Here is a 20,933-nt window from a genome sequence, read left to right as displayed (position 1 = left end):
TTCCTTTGTGAATAAGACAGAGTAGAAATAAATACACTTTTAAAATATGTCTGACTTAGGTATTATGGGGCAACCAGCACCCTGCCAGGGTAGCTTCCTGCTCCTGAGAACTAGAAAGTCTGAAATAATTAGTAAGAAATAGAGCCAGAGCCAGAAATTAGGTAGATTGGGGCACCTGATAGGTCTTCCAGTCCTGATAGGAGCTGGAACTGAACAAAAAATGGTCCCTATTCTTTATTAAAGGGGGAGTACATCAGAGGCAGGGGTAAGATTTCAGCAGGAGGAGTCTTGCTTCTCAGTATGTCAGGGGTCTTGCAATAAACAGGTTGATTGGCATTTTGTCAAGCTACACCCATTTTCAAGAGGCTGTATGGTTCCAGTGGGTCATCCCATCTCCAAGGCTGTGCTGAACTTGTGATGGAGCTGGATAGGAAGCCACATGAACCAAACATTCTCAAACCAGCAGGGTTGCCTCTGGGAGTTCCTGATTCCAGGCTTTCCTGCCTAATGGCTTCCACATCACTTTAGTTCATGCACAGTTCACAGATGGCTCTCGGCACTTAGGTCTAGCTGTAGACATGGACTAAACCATACTATATTTGGTAACAAGTTAGTCTAAGGATGAAAGATTTATTATCCTTGAACAGAACAAAGGTATAATAAAAAATCAAATGCAAGAAATATTTATTGAACTATGTACAGGCCCTGAGGGAAGTAGTAGTGTTGACATGATTATGAAGAATTTAAGTGTGTTTACATAAATTATTCAAGATTCTTTAGCATTGAACGGAGTTACCAGGTGAGCCTGGAGATGAAAAAAATGTAAATTTCACACAGCAGTACACTTTAAAAATTATACTTTCATCACACACCAATGTACTTTCAACAGTATACCACTGACGTACACAGTATATTTTTGATAGGTTTCAGAGGAGATTTTTCAAAACAGCACTCTTTGAAACTGTGAAAATTGAACAGTTTTCTAAAGAAACAAATCTACATTAGAATGAGTTGGAGAGACTAACAGTGACTTTCTCATGATCAAAATATAAGATACTGAACAATTTATTTCATTATGCGCAGGACAGTAAAACATTTTCTTTCTTTCTTAATTATTGGAGGTAGAAAATTGGGCCAGTAGGTCTCCTAGCAATAGTCTATAAACCCTCAAACAGGCATAAACTAGAATTGAGGGGCAGATATACACATATGTGCTATACACGAGCATTATGCATTTATTGGAAAACTCATAAATATCCTCCAGAATTATCTAATTATCTTCTTTAAGATATAACTATAAAGTATGGCCCTATTCTGAAGATGTTTAATATATTTTAATCACACTGTACCTTGATTTTTTGTTGTTGTTGTTAAAGTATTCTGGCTTTCTTAGGTAGTACCCTGTCTATAGTAACAAACTGCAAATGTCATCTTATTTTGTCAAAGTTAACAATAATTCAGAGATTTGTGACCTCAATGTCTGTCCCAATTTGTCATTTTACTTTACTGCTTCAAAAATATGACTTACAGAAAAAAATAAATGTTATAAGGAGGTTTCCCTGAATGATGTAGGGAATATAGAGATACTTTTTGGTTGTCAGGAACAACCTACTCTTCAAGATGGTAGAAAACCTAATAGGACAGAAAACCTGAATTTACCAAGTTAGTTTAGTTTAACTAATCAGAAAAAAAATTAAGTAATGGTTTTAGTGCCAAATGCAAAAATGTCAAAGAATGTACACTGTATCTCTGCCTTCTCTTCTACTTTTTCTGGAAATTCCCCTTAAAATTCTCTACTCCTGGCCCTAACCCCATAAGATTGTCCCCAAAACTTGTCAGTATCAGAGGCTTTACAGTTTGACCTTGCAGGTTCCCTGGGAAAGGTTGGTCTCCTCCTGCTTCATCAGATGTATGATCTCATTGTACATACGGTGAGGAGCATCCAACCCCCAAATGAAATCCACATGAGCCCATTCAGGAATGTTCTTGTGGTAGATGAGGTTGGTCACTTCAGAGAGCAGTGTCTTCACATCTTCTGGATTTGAAAGCCAGTCCTGACCTCCTGTCCACATCGCTGTCGGGACTGTCATATCTCGAACTTTATATTTCACAGGTGTTGGCTAGAGAGAAAGAAGAGTTTTAACTTGAAATAGTTTTAACTTGAAGTATTTGAACTTCCAAGCTCATAATTTATATTTCAAATAAACAATATGACAATAAACATGGCATGTATTGTGGTGAAAGATGCATGGGCTTTAGAGCCATCCGAATTCCAGTAAGAGTTTCTAGCTGGGGAGGTAGTTCAGTGGTAGAGCACTTGCCTAGCAGGCACAAGGGCCTGGGTCCACCCCCCAGTACATAAACAAACAAACAAACAAATAAATAAAAATTTTGTTCCAGCTCCTTACTTTAAGGTGAAATTACCTAATATCATTAAACCTGTTTCTTCATCTATGAAATGGGGATAATTACAGGATCAAGTGAGAAAACATTACCTTCAGTTTGTGGGTGATTGTGGTGCCGAGAGTGGTTCCTTAAGAATTTGGAGTCATAGACTAATTTAGATATAAAAGGTTGGAATATTCTATGGAGTCAGTCATATTTTTTTCTCAGGACCTGGTGTATGCCCTGCACACATTCTATCACTGAGCAACATCACCATCCCCTACACCTTATGGATTAGACATTGAATAACGTTTAATGATTTCCTAGTAAATATATTACAGATAAATTACATTTTAAAATAATGTCCCTATTAGTGTTTAAAGATAATTTCACAGATGCTTCAGCAGGCAAGAATTAAAAATATTCTACATAGAAAGGCAAGAAATCCTACTGGGAAGGCCTCTGGATCCTCACAGAAACTAAATGATCACAAGCATCCCTTGCACAGGCCCAGCTTGACTGCACCTCCAAACACTTAGGGAAATCACAAATTGGCCTCTGGCACTCAGGTAATTTGATCAGGTCAAGTTAAATGCCTGTTCTAACCCCAATTCCATATTCTGCTCAAATTATCCAAAGAAGGATTATAATCTTCCTATTTCCTGGGAATTTCAAGCTGAGCTAGTAATTATGCTTGGCAGTCTGAGACCTTGAGATTAACTGGCATCCAGAATTTTCCATAGAATTGGCTCATTTCTTATCACAAAATTTACCATTGTATCCCAGCTCCAAATTTAGACATCCTTCTTTGTCTTCATGGTTCCTTAAGAATTTGGAATCATAGATTAATTTAGATATAAAAGGTTGGAGTATTCTATGGAGTCAGTCATATTTTTTTCTCATCTTATATGGGAAGAGATTGAACTAAATGTCCTCTCTTGGTCCGTGTTACCTTGATTCTATGAGCCCATTCTATGTGTTTTATTTCCTTTCCCTTCTACTACCATTTTCTGGTGTCTAGTCTGCATGAATCTCTTCCTCTAGGACTCAGTCCACTAAATGTTGACAAATTAAAACTATCTCAGAACAGTAACTCTTTCTCTAAAGACATATTTTTTTTTTTTTTTTTTTAGGTAACAAGTAAAGAAGGATCTAAAAAGAAGTAGTTGATAGCTGATTGAGAGTTTGCTATCCAGGGATAACTGTATAATCTGTTCAGTTTCCTAGCATTTTCTGTCTAGATGGATGTACAGAATGGATGTTAAGTAGGATGTGAGCTTCTCAGAGGAAGATGAGGCTGTGTCCACTATTCTCCCTCGTTTTGTTTGTATGATCAATATTTATTTACATTCATACCCATGCTAACCAATAATCCTCAGTGAAAGTTTTATGATCAAAATAGCCTCCTTATCCAATTCTGATCCTCATACTTCTGTTTTTTATTTATTCCATAGCACTGGCTACATATTTGCTGGGTTATTAATATTCTTTTTCATATTTGTAACTTACAAGTCACAAATTCCTTAAAAGTGTAATCAGGAATAATTCTTAAGAATTTCTTAATCCAATAATTAAAAATATATATTTGGTGCCAGGGATTGAACCCAGGGTTGCTTAACCACTGAGCCACATAACCAGCTCTTTTTATATTTTATTTAGAGACAGGGTCTCACTAAGTTGCTTAGGGTCTCACTAAGTTTCTGAGGTTGGCTTTGAATTTGCAATCCTCTTGACTCAGCCTCCAAGCTACTGGGATTACAGGTGTGCACCACCACACCCAGCTTAGTTATTTTTTTTATTTTAAAGCTAAGTGAGTCCTGATGAATCAAAGCAGCTTACCCACTATCACACAAGCTTATATAGCAGAGGCAAGACTAACACAGGAATCCTCAATTGCCATTCTTTTTATTGTGTCATGCAACAACCTCATACTCCCATCCCCATTAGTCTGCTTGTTTTGATCAGAAAAGGATTGTTCTACTCTCCTTCCTAGACAATACTCATCCCTAGACTAAATCTCCCTCATCTTGTTCCAGAGAGGCCCTGTGTCTTGCTCACAAGGAAGCCTTAGCAAAAATTATTTCTATTCCATTCTAGAAGCCAAGAAGTCTCTTGGCTAAGCTGTGAATTCTTTCCATTTTCAAATGGAGTCAAACACGAACTCTTATTTCCTTCTTGAACTCTTGTATTTTATTCCCACCCCTGAACGTGCCTATCATTGTAATTTCTCTCTCACATGTTTCCAAAGGATATGTGTATAGCAGATGCTCTCTGTCTTTCTTACCTGATTGCCTTTCTCCAGATTTTTGGTCTCGCTCCCCCAGTCAAATGCTCGGAGTTCCCCAGAATTCACTGCCTAGGAGAGAAAAATTTACCAGATATTCAAATGTGGTGATGGGGTAGTGGAAATATGCTACCGTAACATCTGAAACTGTGAGGGAAATAGAGAACAAGACCCTTTGAGCTTCTCTTCCATTCTGGGATAATCTTTAAGAAAGTGCAAAGGCAAGAACCGAACTCTCTCAGGGAAAGAGACGGACTGCAGAAACACCTGACCACCACATTAGCAACTCCAAGAAGTGCACCCTCAGTGTAATCCATGTGGATAGGTATTTGACACAATTCTAGAGGTTACAATGGGAAAGTCCCCCCCCCCCCGGAATTGTGCAATGTGGTGATTCTGGGAGATAGTGACTAAAGCTTAATTCAATTTAGAATTTTTCTTTGATTTTGATCATGCAATATTTCTCTACACACACACATCTCACAGACATACACACAAAGAGCTTTTTCTTCTGAGATTATAGGTGAAGTCTACAGTGCAGCGGACTTTTGTGAAAATCTCTCTGGGCCCCTAGGCCCACCTGAGTATTTTTGTTCCTACTTGACTCTGCTGTTGGAGAAGCCACAAGGGGAGTGTGGAAACATAATTTATTCCAGGCCCGTCTTTGAAGTGGATAGAGACAGAGAAGTTTCTCACATAGGCCATCTTATTTTTAAGATCCTCTGTAGATATCCTTAAACCATTTCTGTCCTTTCCTCTCATTCTCCTGATCTATATCAAGTCCACTATAGAAACATTAGTGACCAGATTGCATATCATCATGGAATAAACACAAACCCCAGAACTGTCAAAAGGGCATCCTTGGACTATTCCAGACAAAATGTGCAAGAGCCCTTAGAAAGACTACAAATCCAACATTCTCACCTGGCTCCAGTGTAAAATATTTTGCACAGATGTCCCAGCAGGAGTGTGGGCGACATACACATTTGCTCGACTCTGTAACACAGCATGAGTGGTTTGTGAGACATGGAAAAACTGATGTGCACCTTGTCAAGGTCAAATCTCTAGATAGAAACACCATCAACTTGTTAGTAATTACCTATGAGACAGTAATGTACATATGCACATCAATAAAATATCACTAAATATATTCTCAGGCACCTACAATTTTCACCTGAGAATAGTTTCTCCTTAGAAATGACTTATTCACTTAAAAAAAAATACTAGAGATATTTAGAATGAGGACTCTGGAATTGGGTCTAACTCTGCTGCTTAATTTTTAGGTGAATTTGGGCAAGTAATTTAACTCACTAAATCTCAGTATACTAATCTGTAAAGTGAGGATACTGATAATATTTTTTGCATAGGTTTGTTATAGGGAATAGCAGCTGACACAAAATGAATATCTATCAAATGGTAGCTATAAGTGAAATTATCAACTGAAAAACAATAAAGTTCAGGAATTAAAGATCTGTTTCTCCAGCTGCTGGCATTCCTCCACTGACTGTCTTGATTGGGATCACCCTGGCTTCTGAGAAACGCCTGACCAATGCCTCCCTCATTATAGCGTGGTCTGCATTAAACGACATGTAGAATATAAAGACCAGCCCTTTCTTCCCAACTTGGGACAGGGCTGAAGGGTCACCCCATCTTCACGAATCCTTGTAGAATCCATTGAGGCTTGTCCTGAGACTGTATCAGTGCTTCACATTTTCACCCACCAAATCTTGTGTCCTTCCTTCTTTGGGTGTTATCTCAAGAGCAGATCTCAAAATCATTCCACACAAAAATCTCCAACTTTAATCTATTTGCCGCAGGAAACCCATCCTGTGACACTCTCCAATTGATGGCTATGCCTGAGCCAAGTTGAAACTCCCAGATGTCCCATCACAGAACTTAAACCAAAAAGACCCCAGTGGAGAGAAGAGGTGGATGACGCATGGCGGTTCCCTCTGTTGACTTCCAGGTTCTAATCTTCCATCTGGAATCTAAGGTCAACCTTGCTTCTGCCCCTGCTGAAGCTTTGTAGCATTTCCTAATGATTTGAAAACTGAAAATAACTGGGTGTACATCTTTTCTCTTTACTGTCTTCACTGGCAGCAGTTTACATCCTAGGAGTGACACTAGTTATGCCCAGCTTTGCTTAGGAGACTTGGAAGACTAAGCTTGGAGACTAGGCTCTTACTTACCATGTTCATATTGTTCGTGTTAAATCCTCCCAGAAGTAGTATGATATTGCTACAGATTTGGTCAAGGATCACCTGGCCACAAAGGTAAATAACAAACTGTCTGAAAAATCTGGTCTGGTACAGAAATTCTTTTTTGCCAAACAATCCCTGTGAAAATATGAAGTAAAATAGGAATCATTAAAGTATGGGCAGTAAAAAAAAATTGGCTATAACTTAAAAGTTTATATTTTAGAAAACTTGGCTGAAAGACTCTTCTCCATACACAAGGGAGTATCTGAGGTGTCACCTACCCTGATCATCATATCTGGCAGCAACAAAAATTTGGTCCCAGGGCTCTTTGCATATTTAACAGTGGCTATGGGTGCTAAAGCAAAATACATTTTGATTTTCTGAGCCAGCTCTGGCATCGTGGAAAATGCAATAAAGCCTGTAAGAGAGAAATATTTGTCATCATGGACACAGAATGTCCTAGAACCTGTAAAAAGGATATTTGTTAAAATATTTTAATAATTAAGTGTGATTGTGTCTTAACTCTCCTTCTATAAAATTATAAACTTCTGGCAGGAGCAACAGCAAAGACTCCTCTGTGTTCCTATGATATTTTATTTCAATCAATAAGTTCTCAATTGAATTATTGAATACACAAAAATTTTGACTTTGAGAAAAAATATACATGTTGAGGTAATTACATGCTGGACACTTTACTCATCTAATTCCCAGAATTGAGCTTATTTTTTAAAAAATAAAAAATCAACTTTATAGTGAAAGAAACAGAATTTAAGAAATTACCTTGCTCTGTAAGAGGTATGTTCTGTAACAATGAGCATAGGGGTCTCAGGGTTTGGGTTGGTTTTCCTTGATCCCTAACTTTTCTGGAACCCAAACTGTAGCATGGTCTGATAGACAGTTAATTGTCTAATGAACTAGAATCCAGTTCTTATTTATGCCTTAGACTTGGCATAAGATCTTGATTAAATCAGTCTGTGACTCAGTTTCTATATCTGTAGAAAAAAGACAAATTCCTCAAAATTTAGGGAAGATCTTTATGGAGCCCATGGAAAAAAAGAGAAATTACCTAAAGCCAGGATGTTGTCATTATATTTGAAATACCATGTGTCTGTTTTTAAAAAGCCTGCATATGCTCTGCCTAGCGTGGTATTTGCAGTTTGAGGAATCGTTGAGAACGCTGGGCAGAGAAAAACTAGAATCACATGACTTCAGGCTAGTTCCTGGAATGTGGGTGAGGATGAGGAAGAGGCTCTTTCCACTTTTCCCTCCATCTGATTAGGTTTGGCAGCCACATACTAAGAAAGGCAGGCACAGAAGTGACAGTTATTACCTTCTGCTCTCTCAGTTACACCATCAGCAGGAATGGGTGGAAATACACAAACTACACCCCACCTTAAGCCTGAGCAATGTCAACATCTGAGAACTCTAGATAACCCCTCCTGCACTACCTCTCTGAATGCAAAGCAAGTTCAAGTTCTCCATATTATCAGCTCCATGGTTTACCACTTGAAAAACCTTATGCTTTCTTGCCCCTTCTTTCCTCTGAAAATAGCACCTAGCCTTGTCATCAGCACCTTGCCTTCATGTGAAATTGAACCCTGGTAGTATGAAGCCCAGTGAATCACATCATCCTCAACATACGCTGAAAGTAGCATTTTGATTTACACAAACAAGAGAGAATCAAATAAAAATAGTGAATGAGTAGTGAATTATTCTGCTATGCTTACCCTCCTTTGGAGTCAGGTTAATCCTGTGTGGTAAACTACAGGTGCTCTCTGTTTAATAAAAGTCAGTGACCAGAGGCTCTGGCCATATGTTTTTTAGTCTTTGCCAACCAGGTTTGTCATGATTCTCAGCCTCCTTTCTTAGGATGTATTTGCCAGGGCCAATCAACTTACAGCAGAGATCCAAATAATTTGATACAGAAGGGGCTTTCTTAGAAAATGTTTGCCTTACATATATGTTGGATTTCCTCTAATAATTGTGGTTCCTTTTTCCTTGAAACTTCTCAAAGCGAGTATGTAAACTACTTTATTTTCCTTACTTGCTTGAGGACAGAGCCCAAACCTGAGTAATTTCAGAGGAAGGTAAAGAGGCCATTATTGCTTGAAGATAAAGAGCCAAAGGTGAACTCATGGCTTGCTGATGATGTTTAATGATCATTGTGAAAGACTGCAGAAGCAAATCACCTGGCAAGTCAGCATCCACAGACCGAGTCTGTGAAACATGACTCAGAAACATGGTTTCAGACTGATGGCATGGTATATTGTCACATCAAGGGAACAATAAGCAACCTTCGAGTTAACTAAAGGCTGGCTGAAGTATCCCCACTATTGGCCTGTATTCATAAAGCATTCAGTATGTCGATGAACCTATCATCCTAGAGGTTATCTATTTTTGTTTTTAGGATAATTTGATATTAAGAATGTCTCTGGAGGTGGCAGTAAAGACTCTTCTAGGAGTTAGCAATGTGTATATAATTCCTATTCCCCTTATGGACCTCACTGTACAGTGATTATTTAGCATGAGTTTTGAGTACATGGGTATAGGCCCTGGCTTAGAGCCTACTGTATAAGCACTTGTTTAAGCTCTTTCAATGAGCCACAAATTATTCATCCATAAAATAGGGATACAAATATTTCCCACATATTCTTGTGCGGAAACAAAGCAAAATGATGCATATGTAAGGGGTGGCAGTTAGTAAGTGTTCACAAAAGCAATTATTTATTTATTTTAGAGGGTATCAGGTATTGAACTCAGGGGCACTTGGCCACTGAGCCACATCCCCAGCCCTATTTTGTATTTTATTTAGAGACAGGGTCTCACTGAGTTGCTTAGTGCCTAGCGTGTGCTGAGGCTGGTTTTGAACTTGCAATCCTCCTGCCTTAGCCTTCTGAGCCACTGGGATTATAGGCATGCACCACTGTGCCTGGCAAAAGGCTATTATTATTATGAAGGCTTGCATGATATAAAGATGTTATTAAAATACAGATGCCAAAGGGGGCCCAAAAATAAATTGTTTACAAAACCATATATTTCCATAATAATGAGTATAAACCTTATCCTGGTGGCTGGACACAGCTGTCCTGGTTAAAGAATGAGTATTACTTATAGTAAGTGACTGCTCACTTTTCTCCTTCGAAAAGTGTACCCTGGCCTATATCTTAGGGTTTGGCCTCAGGATGAGGGTAAAGAGATCTCTCTCTCTGGAACGCCGACTCCTCACGTCACATGCCATGCCTCCTGAAATATTTCTGCCTCCTAATCTAAGCCTATCACACTTCACCTATTGACTTTGATCTGATAAGGAGCTAAGATGACCACAATCTCCGTCTTCCCGGGTAAGTGTTCTGGATCCTATGGGCCACCTATGAAGTCTTTCACAAAATCATCCAAAGCAAAAGGAGAGTAGACACTGATTTTACATACATCATCATATCGAGTAGTCCAACAGTTCTAACACTGCTGAGAGGGAGTTATCATCCCCATTTTGTAGATGAGGAAACCGGGGCCAGAGGAGTTAGATAATCTGCTGAAGGATATTTAGGTATGGGTTGGCAAAGACAATATTTTAATCCACATGTCTCTGATTTCAAAGCCCTTTCTCTTTCTACCATACTGCATCCCCCCCTCAATTCAATTCCTGTTCCTCTCAGCTCAGTTTTAAAGAAAAAACCATCCAATCAGAAAGAAGTATGAGGGAGTGATTCCAGGCACAGCTTGGGCCAAAGGCTCATGTCTCTTCTGAGCATACAAACCTGATGGACTTTGAACCTACCTATGGTGGTGCCCTGTGAATAGCCAACATAATAGATCTTTTTCTGGCCCGTTTTCTGCAAAATAAAGTTTATCACTGCAGGAAGGTCAAACCTAGCCATCTCATCATAACTACAAGGGGAAAAGACAAAGTTATATGAAAAATTATGATCAGATACAGACAGAATTACTGCCCCCTCCCAGGATTTGCAAATAAGGTCTTGACTGGTCAGCCCTGATAGCTCATCATTATGCCCCTCCCATGACTCAGATGGACTTGCTTCAAACTTGCCATCCATGGGTGTCACTGGGGTCACAGGCTGTCAGTGAACCTCTCTGCATTCTCTAGATGTTATCATAGAACAATGGTCATCAGTGAATATTTATTTGAGCACACGATCCACCTCCTAATGGAGGGGTCCTCTTATACAGTTAGCAGAATAGCAGCAGGTCATACAGATTCCTTTATAGGAAACATATTAAAGACATGGCAGGAACTCTTTGATGAAATGTATAAAGAGAAGGTTGCATATCAATATATAATTTAGGTAAAAACAGTAACTATTTGTTAGGCCATGAGAGATGTTAATCAAATCGATGGGCCCCAAGGTATAACAGTCCCCCCCTCCTTTATATGCCACCTGGTCTCTTCTCCTTTTGGGGGCCACTCCCCTTGTTATCATTCATGGGAGTCAGTCTCAGGATACCCATCTGCAAGGAAATGGGTCTACACTTCTCTCATTCCAGCCTCAATCACATGACACCCATGAGCATTTTCTCTCCATTAGCTAGACCCAACTTTCTATGTAGGGACCCAATATTCTCCATCTTCCCCCAAAGAATTACTAGTGAATTAAGAAAATTCAGGATTATCATATTAGGATATTGATGACACAACCAAAGTGAATTCTCCAGAAACTAGAAGCTATAATTTTTTACCTAGTTCTCCCCAAGACATCCATATCTACCTTCCTCCATGTACCTGAAAGCCCAGAACTCATCTTGCTCTATGGAGAGGGTCTTGTGTTTCCGAGACCAGGTGTTTCCCCTGCTGTTCCCCATCCACACATCAAAACCAGCATCGGCCAGAATGAAGCCCAGGCTGTTGTTGGGTAGGTTGGAAATCCAGTTGCTGGCATCTCCAAGCAGGCCGTGCTGCAGGAGCACCACTGGCCTGGAACCTGCAGTCAAGAGAAAATTCCACATGTGTAAAGTGCTCTCTGCTCTTCTTGTTATTGCCTAATGTGCAAGGGCTTTCAGGTCAGACAAAACAAAAAATTATGAAAGGTTATGATCAGATACAGACAGAATCCTGATTCAGCTGCTTGATAGCTTGATTATCTTGGCCCATTGCTAAACACCTTTGTGTCCCAATTTCCTCATCATCAGTAAAATGCTTCTTTTTAATATTAAATATGATCAGGCACAAGGAACAGATGGCATGATGCCTGGCTACCCCTCCCCCCCAAAAAAAAAACCCCAAAAGAATAAAATTCAGTTTCCATTGTTGTTTTTATTTATTTATTATTACTGGAGTTGTCTGTGCTCCTCAGAAAATATTAGAAGTGCCCCAGTAGAGAGTATACTATACATATATATTGTTTAAGGGTCCTTCAGGTCAAAAGGACTCTCAAGCCAGCTTGAAGGAGAATTTGAGCATCAAAATAAAGTTATAGTAAGGAATTATATCCATATAATAAACATATAATAAATTAAGAATAGCCCAGAAGAGGCAAACGGAATCTACAGGAACAATATCAGCCACTGGGGGGGATTGTTCCTCCAACTGGACTAGAAGGCTGCTTCCTTGAACCCCAAGCTGCTCAGCATGAGTGAACTGTGTAAGTCAGCAGGGTATGAGAAAGCAAACTTGATCCATGAACGGGGCTGCGGCTGAACCCCTTGCTTAGTAGTTGCTAATTGCTTTAAAGTGGCATGCCTTGCTCACCTTTCAGGATCTGTGGGGCTTAGTGAAAGGTCTCTCCATGTTCCTAGGCAACTCATTTTTTTTTCTTTTATACAGAATCCATTCATCCTTTTAAAAGATATTTATTAGCACCTACAATGTGCTCAATAGTCTTACTGCCTTGGAACAAGATAGATGAAGTCCCTGTTCCCACTGAGAGACAGATGATACACTAACAAGCAATTATCTGCCATATTAGGGAATATTAAATGCTGGAAGGAAAAGTAAGCCGGGTAAGGGGCCAGCTGTGACCAGATGGCAAGGGGTTGCTGTTTTGAGAAGGTAGGTCAGGGAAGAAGGGCCTGAGCAAGCTGCATAGACATCTGATGGTCCAAGTGAGAACTTAAGTTCAAAGGCACTGAGGTGGAAACATGTTGGACATACATAAAGTACAACTGGGTCTCTAGTGTAAAAAAGGAGTTGATTTTCAAAAAATAACATGAGTAAAAATTGGAACCAAACAAGAACCCTGAAGCTTATTTATGCTGAAGGCCAACAGTGTTTCCCAGTATTTTCTGATTCTAGTTAAAAACAAGGGCTACACTGGCAAACAGATATGGATCTGAGTGCAACATTCTAGCAAGTGCTAGCACAGACTTTCTGGAAGTGATATAACCTCTGTGAGTGGCAGTTTCTTAGGGTTATGGTGAACCTTAAATGATAGTAAAGCATTTACTATTGTACCTGGTATATAAGAAGAACTTAAGAAATGATATTATCTAGACTGGGGTTGTAGGTCAGTGGTAGAGTGCTTGCCTCGCATGTATGAGGCACTGGGTTTGATCCTCAGCACCACATAAAAATAAATAAATAAAATAAAGGCATTGTGTCCATCTACAACTAAAAAAATCTTAAAAATATATTTAAAAAACAGAAATTATATTACCTGTATATGTGACGCAGCCACATTAATGTTCAGAATGGCTAAGCTATGGAGCCAACCTACTGGCCCTTCAATAGATGAGAGGATAAAGAAATTCTGGCATATGTACACAGTGGAATATTATTCAGCCATAAAGAAAAATGAAATTGTGACATTTGCCAGTAATGGGTAGATCTGAAGACTATCAGGCTAAGTAAAATAAGCCAATCTCAAAAAACCAAAGGTCAGATGTTTTATATGATACATAGATGCTAACCCACAATAAGCGGGTGAGGGGAAGAACAGAAATTCAGTGGATTAGACAAAGGGGAATGAAGGGAAGGAAGGGGAGATAGGAAAAGAAAGGACAGTGGAATGAATCTGACATAATTTTCCTATGTATATTTATGAATACACCACAGTGAATCCCACTATTGTGTATAAACATAAGATTTAGATCTTAATTAGAATTATACATACTCCATGCTTTTATAATATACCAAAATGGATTCTACTGTCATATATAACTAAAAAGAACCAACAATAAAAAAAAACAAAGGAAGAAAAACGAGAAGACATTTTAAATATTTAAAGTGCTCTTTGCATGGGGAATACAGTGTATAAATGTGAGGTGGTGAGCGTAGTAGAGTTTCCATTCTTCACTGGTATGGGTTGGTGAGGTCTGTTCAAGGGATCATCATTGAATATTCTAGAACATTTATACAGGAGGACTTTGGGAAAAGAGTTAAGTGCTAGAAGAGGTGAAGAAATGGATTTTTATTGAAGGTAGTTTATCTTGTTTTGGATTTTGTTTGTTTGTTGGTGCTGGGGCTCAAACCTAGGGCTCATACATGCTAAGCACATGCTCTACCACTGAACTAACCCCCAACTCAGTCTATAGGTGTTTTTTTTAAAAAAGCAAACACTGTATGTTTATTTGAAATAACTGATGGGTGTTGGGTGGGATAGGGTGGTGGTGATGGAGATTCTGGGGAAACTAACACCATCCTTTGACCTGACTGATGGATCCCTGGCTGCACTAAGAATCCTGACTTCTATAAACAGAAATCACAAGGAAGTCGCAGCTACAAGGAAGCTGCTGTGTTGGGGTGACACTGGGCAAACCATACCTTTCTTCTTAAACGATAGTAGGCCTTGAGGAATTCTGTTAATGGAAAGGATATACCCATCTTCAGTTGCAACTTCATATTCCTCACAGGGGTAGCCTTTATGGAGGATGATTTCGCTCTATGGAAAAAGCACAATTTATTTCTGAATTCAGCTCTATATGGCTGTACTCGCAAGGATTCAGAAGAAAGCGTTGATTCTTGGATGCTGAAAGACATAGATAAAAAAGCCCTTGATTTTCCCAAACCATGTTACCTCAAAAAAAAAAAAAAAAACAGCCAACCCTCTCCAGTCCTCACTTTTTATGATGCTGGGGGTTGACTCCAGGATCTCAGCCAAGCTAGGCGAGTGCTCTACCATGAGCTACATTCTCCCTCACTTTCTTTATTCGTAATATGGAACCTGGACTGAAGTGATGGTTCTCAAAGAGTGGGCCCAAGGCATCAGCATTACTTGGGTACTTGTTAGAAATGCAGATTATCACATTCCAACCAAACATACTGAATTGGGAACTCTAAGAGGGCCCAGTCATTTTTATTTTAACAATCTTTTAAAGGAATTCTAATGCATTCTATTGTTTGAGAAGCACTGGATGAGAACACTGATTCCAAAAACCGAATATGTATCAGAATCATCCAGGGCATCTAAGCATACAGATTCTTGGTTCTACTTCAAGTTAGAAATCAGGTGATTCTAATACAGCCAGCAGGGACTTATTCCAGAACAATTTATGAGAATCCCTGGGCCATGCCTTCCCTAAGGTTCTTTCCAGTTCTAAAACGACATACTCAAGAGCAGCGATTCTTAACAAGTTTAGATTAAAGAGCCCTTATGAATTCAAGGCTTTAATGATATACACATGGACACACAAAAATGTATTTGCATATAATTTCAGGGGTTTCAGATCCTTGTTGCCTATATATGGGCTCCTGGTTAAAAGTCCCTACTCCATGCACTGGTTATGTGTAGAAACCTCTTTGTAAAATAGGAAGCTGCAGAGATCACCTAAGCATCCTCACTGTTCTTGCTCACTGTCATCATCCAGAGAAGCAGAGAACTATTTTTTTCAAGGATGCTTTAAAATGAGCAAGAGAAAAGAAGCCAAGTGCCAAATGCCTGACGTAGAATAGAGCATGGTCATCAAGAGGAAAGCCCTATGGTCCTACTGTTCAAGATTTAATCCTGACTCTAACACTAATACAAAAATTGACCATATGATCTTGGGAAATTTGATTAAATTGTTTTCATTTGTTGGTTCATACTGCATAACAGTGTTGTAAAAAGATGATAAACATATATCACTAATTACCAAATGCCTGGCATTTTGTAGTATGTCCTCAATTGATATTGGCTGCTACTGTAATTATAACTTAACCATATCTTATGGAATGTAGTGTGTGTGTGTGTGTGTGTGTGTGTGTGTAGCACCATTGCATACTTAATTTTAAAATTTTCAGCATGCATCAGAATTACTTAGCTTAAATCATAAATTGCTGGACTCTACTCTCAAAGTTTCTAATAGAGTCAGTATCCAATGACATTTCTTTTTTTTTTTTTTTTTTTTTTTTTTGGTACCGGGAATTAAACCTATGGGCTCTTAACATCCACATCCCCGGCCCTTTTTATTTTTTGAGATAGTGTCTCGTTAAGTTACCTAGGGCCTCACTAAGTTGCTGAAGCTGGCTTTGAACTTTCAATCCTCCAGGATCTTAAGCAGCTGGTGTCCAGGTGTGGGCCATTGTATCTGGCCTCAATGACATACGTTCCCAGGTAATGCTGATTCTGCTGGTCTGGGAACTAACATTCAAGGATCACTATTGGAGACTACTTAGGGAGATAAAATAAATATGTAAAACATCAGAACAGAGAACGGTGACAAGTGTTTATTTAGAGGTTATTTTTCAATGAGGGTTGAGAGATGTGAGTGAAGGAGAGAGTAAAGGAATCGTGAGCGGGGAGAGCGTCAGGAGCAGGGCTAGTCAGGCAAGGCCCTGTGAAGGAAGGATTTGAGCTGGGCCTTGAGGATTGAAAAGAAGTTACTCAAGGGAACTGAGGAAGTAGGCATTGTGGGCGTGAGCATCCCAGCCTCAGTGAACACTGTTTACAGATAATCAACAGATGCATGACAGTAGTAGGATATACTTTTTTTAATATTTATTTTTTAGTTTTAGGTGGACACATATCTTTATTTTATTTTTATGTGTTGTTGAGGATCGAACTCAGCGCCCTAAGCATGCCAGGCAAGTGCGCTACTGCTTGAGCCACATCCCCAGCCTAGAACGTAAATTTGTGGGTATAAAAATACAGGCCCAACATAGCCTGAAGGATGGGATACTGCTTCTCAACTTGCCAGTTTGCATAACCATTTTTGAGGGTAGTTCATCAATATATGTATGTATTTTTAAACTCTAAATATTTAAATTTTTAATTTAATTGTAAATTCACAAATTAGAACTGTATTTGACATTTAACTTCGAATCCCATTGTCCATTCTTCAAAATTTAACTTAAGGAAAAAAATCAGAGATATATATTAAAGCATAATGATAAGGATGTTTATGCCAGCATTTATTTATAGAAATAAAATATTATATTGGGACATTGGTTAAATGAACATTCTGGTGGATGCTGAGAAGCTCTTCCCAGATCCCCCTTCCTTGAAGCACCTGTCCAATCTGCTGTTGTCAGCAGAGAGCCTTGGCTGTCACCCTCTTTAGGGATGGCCTCAACTCTAGAGAATCACTTTTTTTCAAAGGCACCTCCCTTCCTGCCACATTCAAAGACTGATTTGTTTGGGGTACAAAGACTGGGCATCTCAGTCCAGATGCTTCTAGTTCTCAAGCTCCCCAGGAGGTTTGTTGAGGCTATTTTGGAGTCCAAATCATAATGCACACTCTACCCATTCCTGCTACTCCTTTCCACAGCTGTTGATCCCAAAGCGCTCGCTCACCCTCTCTCTCTTTCTCTCTCTCTGTGGTGTGTGTGTGTGTGTGTGTGTGTGTGTGTGTGTGTGTGTGTGTGTTTGAGACAGGACAGGGTTTCACTCTATTTCTGAGACTAGTCTTGAACTCATGTACTCCAGTGCTCCTCTTGCCCCAGCCTCCCAAGTAGCTGGGACTACAGGTGTGCACCACTGCACCCATCTCTAAGGGTTCTCCTTAGAAAACAACCTGAACATCAACTCGGCCTTACAGTCTGTCTGCTCCCCCGAGAACCTGAGAAAAATATACACCCTCCCCCGACAAATGGAACTTCATGTGAGAAGTTGAAATGATGTGCTTAGAAGGTTATTTAAACTCTTTGGGAAATTCTCATGACATAGATGAAGTAGAAAAAAGGTTAGAGAACAGTCAATTGCATGGCACTCTTCCTCCTTGCTTGAGATAGCAGAAAAAGTCATAGCTTTTAAAGAAAACAAGAGCCTTTGTGACACAGTTGTTAGTGGGTAGTCCTGGGTCCAGGGTTTGTTAGTGATTATTGGTCTCCTTTGCATTTTCTCAGATTTTCTATAATGAAACATATTATTTTGTAATAACAAAAGATCTCAGTGTTTAAAAGCCAACTCACCAGAGCCTGTCTTCAGCTCCTTGAAGATGGCATGTTCCCAGCTGCTCCAGCTCTCCCACATGCTGACCTCTCGGCCACCACCCTCTTACCTAAGTCCTCTTCATCCTTCCAATGTCAGGTGAGAAACCCTACTTTAGCAACTTTCTTAAGCTTCCTGATTAGTTCCTTCTGTTTTATGTTTTATTCTTTGAATTCATTATTCTCCTAATTAGTAACTGATAGTCTTCCCTGCTGGGTTGTGAGCTCCATGAAGTCAAGGCTTTTGATATTCTGAGATCTCTCTGTGACTTCAGTGCATAGCACCGTATCAGGTGTCTAGTAGGTGCTCAATAAACACTTGCTAAAAATATACATGAATGAAGCCAGTTGTATACCAAAGTATAGGATAGACTACAATCCATATTTATCAGGATACAGAGTCAAAATCAATTCAGATTCAACTATTTTTATTCTATTGATGAATTTACACCAATAATTATATAAACCTCCTGCTCAATGGCAGAGAACAATTCAATGGGTTTTATTCTTAAGAAATCTTGAAGACCCAGTAGTATGGGGAGAGCTAGGAAGATTGTCTTTGTTGGTAGTCAAAAGAAATTCCCTTCACATATAAAACATAGTAATCTGTACAGGACAGTCTCAGGGCCCCAAAAAATGACTCCCCAAGGGTTTATACTAATATATTTACTATTTAGACAAACCATCTGTCAGTCATTGGGATGGTCAGAAGGAACCTGATAGCAGACTCAGAATATTTCTACTGCCTGTCAATTTTAGAACTCACAAAAATAGGTTTTTATAAAAAAGAGTCTTAAACCTACAAAAACATATGTTAAGTTTCTTCTTTCTGGGAGGAATTAGATGAGTTCTTGTTGTGGACATTACACACAATCATCTCACTCATCTAGAGGTAGCCCCTCCTCCTCCTCCTCACCTAGGAGGGTTTATTATTTATTGCACGCACCGTGGTTATAATTATAGGCTTTGTAAAGTTTAGGCGGGCCTGAATTTAAATTGTAGCTCTGCCATGTACCAGTGTGGGGCCTTGTTTAACTTGCTTAACTTCTTCAATCTCAGTTTCTTGATTTGAAAATGGTCATGATGTTATCTACTGCATAGGGCAGTAAAGACGAAATAAAATAATATCTTTGTTACTTTTAACACAATGTCTGCTATGGGATAAGGGTTGGAATTTGAAAGTAAGCTGCAAAAAAATTCCCTGGGAGATATAAAGAAGTGTGTTATTATTCATGCCTTTCATTCACAAGAGGCCTTCTCCAGAACTCACAGGATCCTTTTATTGTCATCAACAGAGTGAGCAGTCCAGAGCAGGGTGAAAAGCGTAGATTAGAATGGTACCAGATGCTACCAGAAGTAGGTGGCCTGCTAGCAAGAAGTTAGGGCTGATACCTTACGTTGTGGGAGAAAGTAGAAAAAGAATAAAAGCACAGACAAAATGGGTCTGAGCAATCAGGGATCTGAGATGGGCCCCAAACACCTCAGTTACTTCTTGCTCATAGGATGAACCTACGAGTTAAAAGAAAAGATAAATTATGTGAAGCCCAAAGGAAGGAAGCTGTTCACCCAAGTTTACTGAATTGGTGGAGCCCCAGGACTACTGACACCCAGTGTAGCCTTCTGTCCAGCCCGATTACCTATTTTACCACTGTGCCCTGCTAGCATGAATTGCCACCAGATATAAATATATAATACACAATGCAGATATCACACCGATGACACATGAACACATAGGTCACTCCACTTCCCCAAAACATTATGAAAAACCCCAACTTACAACATTCATGAATGCTTCTGGGTCCACAGCTATAGTAGGCATATGTCCTGAATTCACATTTCTTTGGAACAAATACGCCACCAGAATGAGAAGCCACATCTCCACTCTGTGTGAAACAATCCACACTCTTGACAAGATTTCTGACATGGTCCAACATCTGCATTTATTTTAAACAACTACATCTGAAGTCACAAGAGGGATCTACAGATTTCCAAACCCTTTTATATATTTCCCAGGTCCAATTCCTTCTCCAAATGCTCAAGTGAATTGAACAACTTAGTTCACAGGACAGAGTAGACTGGAACTGCCTAGGATGTCCCAACACCATTTGGCTCCTCCCGCTCCTCCCTCACACAACTTGTAATCACCAATCCTTCAACTTCTAGGTGTGTAGAATTTGCTTTGATGCAACCCGGAGTTTCATGCACGTGATACAGCCTGTAAAATCCCTGTTCTTCATCACTGGGTAATGAGTTTTATGCACATGATACAGCCCATAAAATCCCTGTTCTTCATCACTGGGTAATAAGGACCGTAAGGAGCACCTCCCCACAACCCAGTTTATATTTTTCTTTGACATGTAGCAAGATCTGGAGCCTGCGGAGAACATTGCAGAGAACATTGCAAGTTTCTGTAGTCATATTCTGCAGCTTCAATGATTACTGTCCTTTGTTGAAGAATAAATGTAGTGAGAAATACTTTTATTTAAAATGTCAAAAATCACAAAGCATTTTCTAAATTTTAATGATGAGTGAGAACATTGAGTGGAAGAAAACAAACAAATCTATGTTTTAGTCCATTCTTGTCTAGTTCAATTAAACAGATACAAAATTTTCAATTTGGCTTGCAATCACTAGCTAATTGCCGAGAGATTGATACCTAGTAATTAAATCATCTGCAATAAATGAAATGGTGAGTTACAACCTAGTTATTGCCATGAACTGAAGTCCCAGTGCAATTGACTGTAAGGCAATCTGAGCAATTCCTGGACCA

At 39.3% G+C, this 20,933-nt stretch overlaps 1 protein-coding gene across 1 annotated transcript; it reads right to left on the bottom strand.

Annotated features, from left to right (window-relative positions):
- Positions 1-1,850: 1,850 nt before the first annotated feature.
- On the bottom strand, positions 1,851-20,102 carry LIPM (lipase family member M; the record flags this gene model as incomplete). The annotated part of the gene is made up of 9 exons (XM_081268025.1): positions 19,941-20,102; positions 14,582-14,699; positions 11,606-11,804; positions 10,646-10,755; positions 7,149-7,285; positions 6,859-7,005; positions 5,594-5,665; positions 4,670-4,741; positions 1,851-2,120 (listed from the first exon to the last, which is right to left on the bottom strand). The coding sequence occupies exons 1-9, from the start codon at positions 20,085-20,087 to the stop codon at positions 1,851-1,853; spliced, it is 1,272 nt and encodes a 423-aa protein (XP_081124151.1). The 5' UTR covers positions 20,088-20,102.
- Between the last annotated feature and the right edge of the window lie 831 nt (positions 20,103-20,933).

Source organism: Spermophilus citellus, assembly GCF_964194105.1.
Source record: "Spermophilus citellus genome assembly, chromosome: 15".
Taxonomy (NCBI): Eukaryota; Metazoa; Chordata; class Mammalia; order Rodentia; family Sciuridae; genus Spermophilus; species Spermophilus citellus.
The sequence above is the reverse complement of the archived record's forward strand: the minus strand, read 5'-3'. Positions and strand labels throughout refer to the sequence as shown.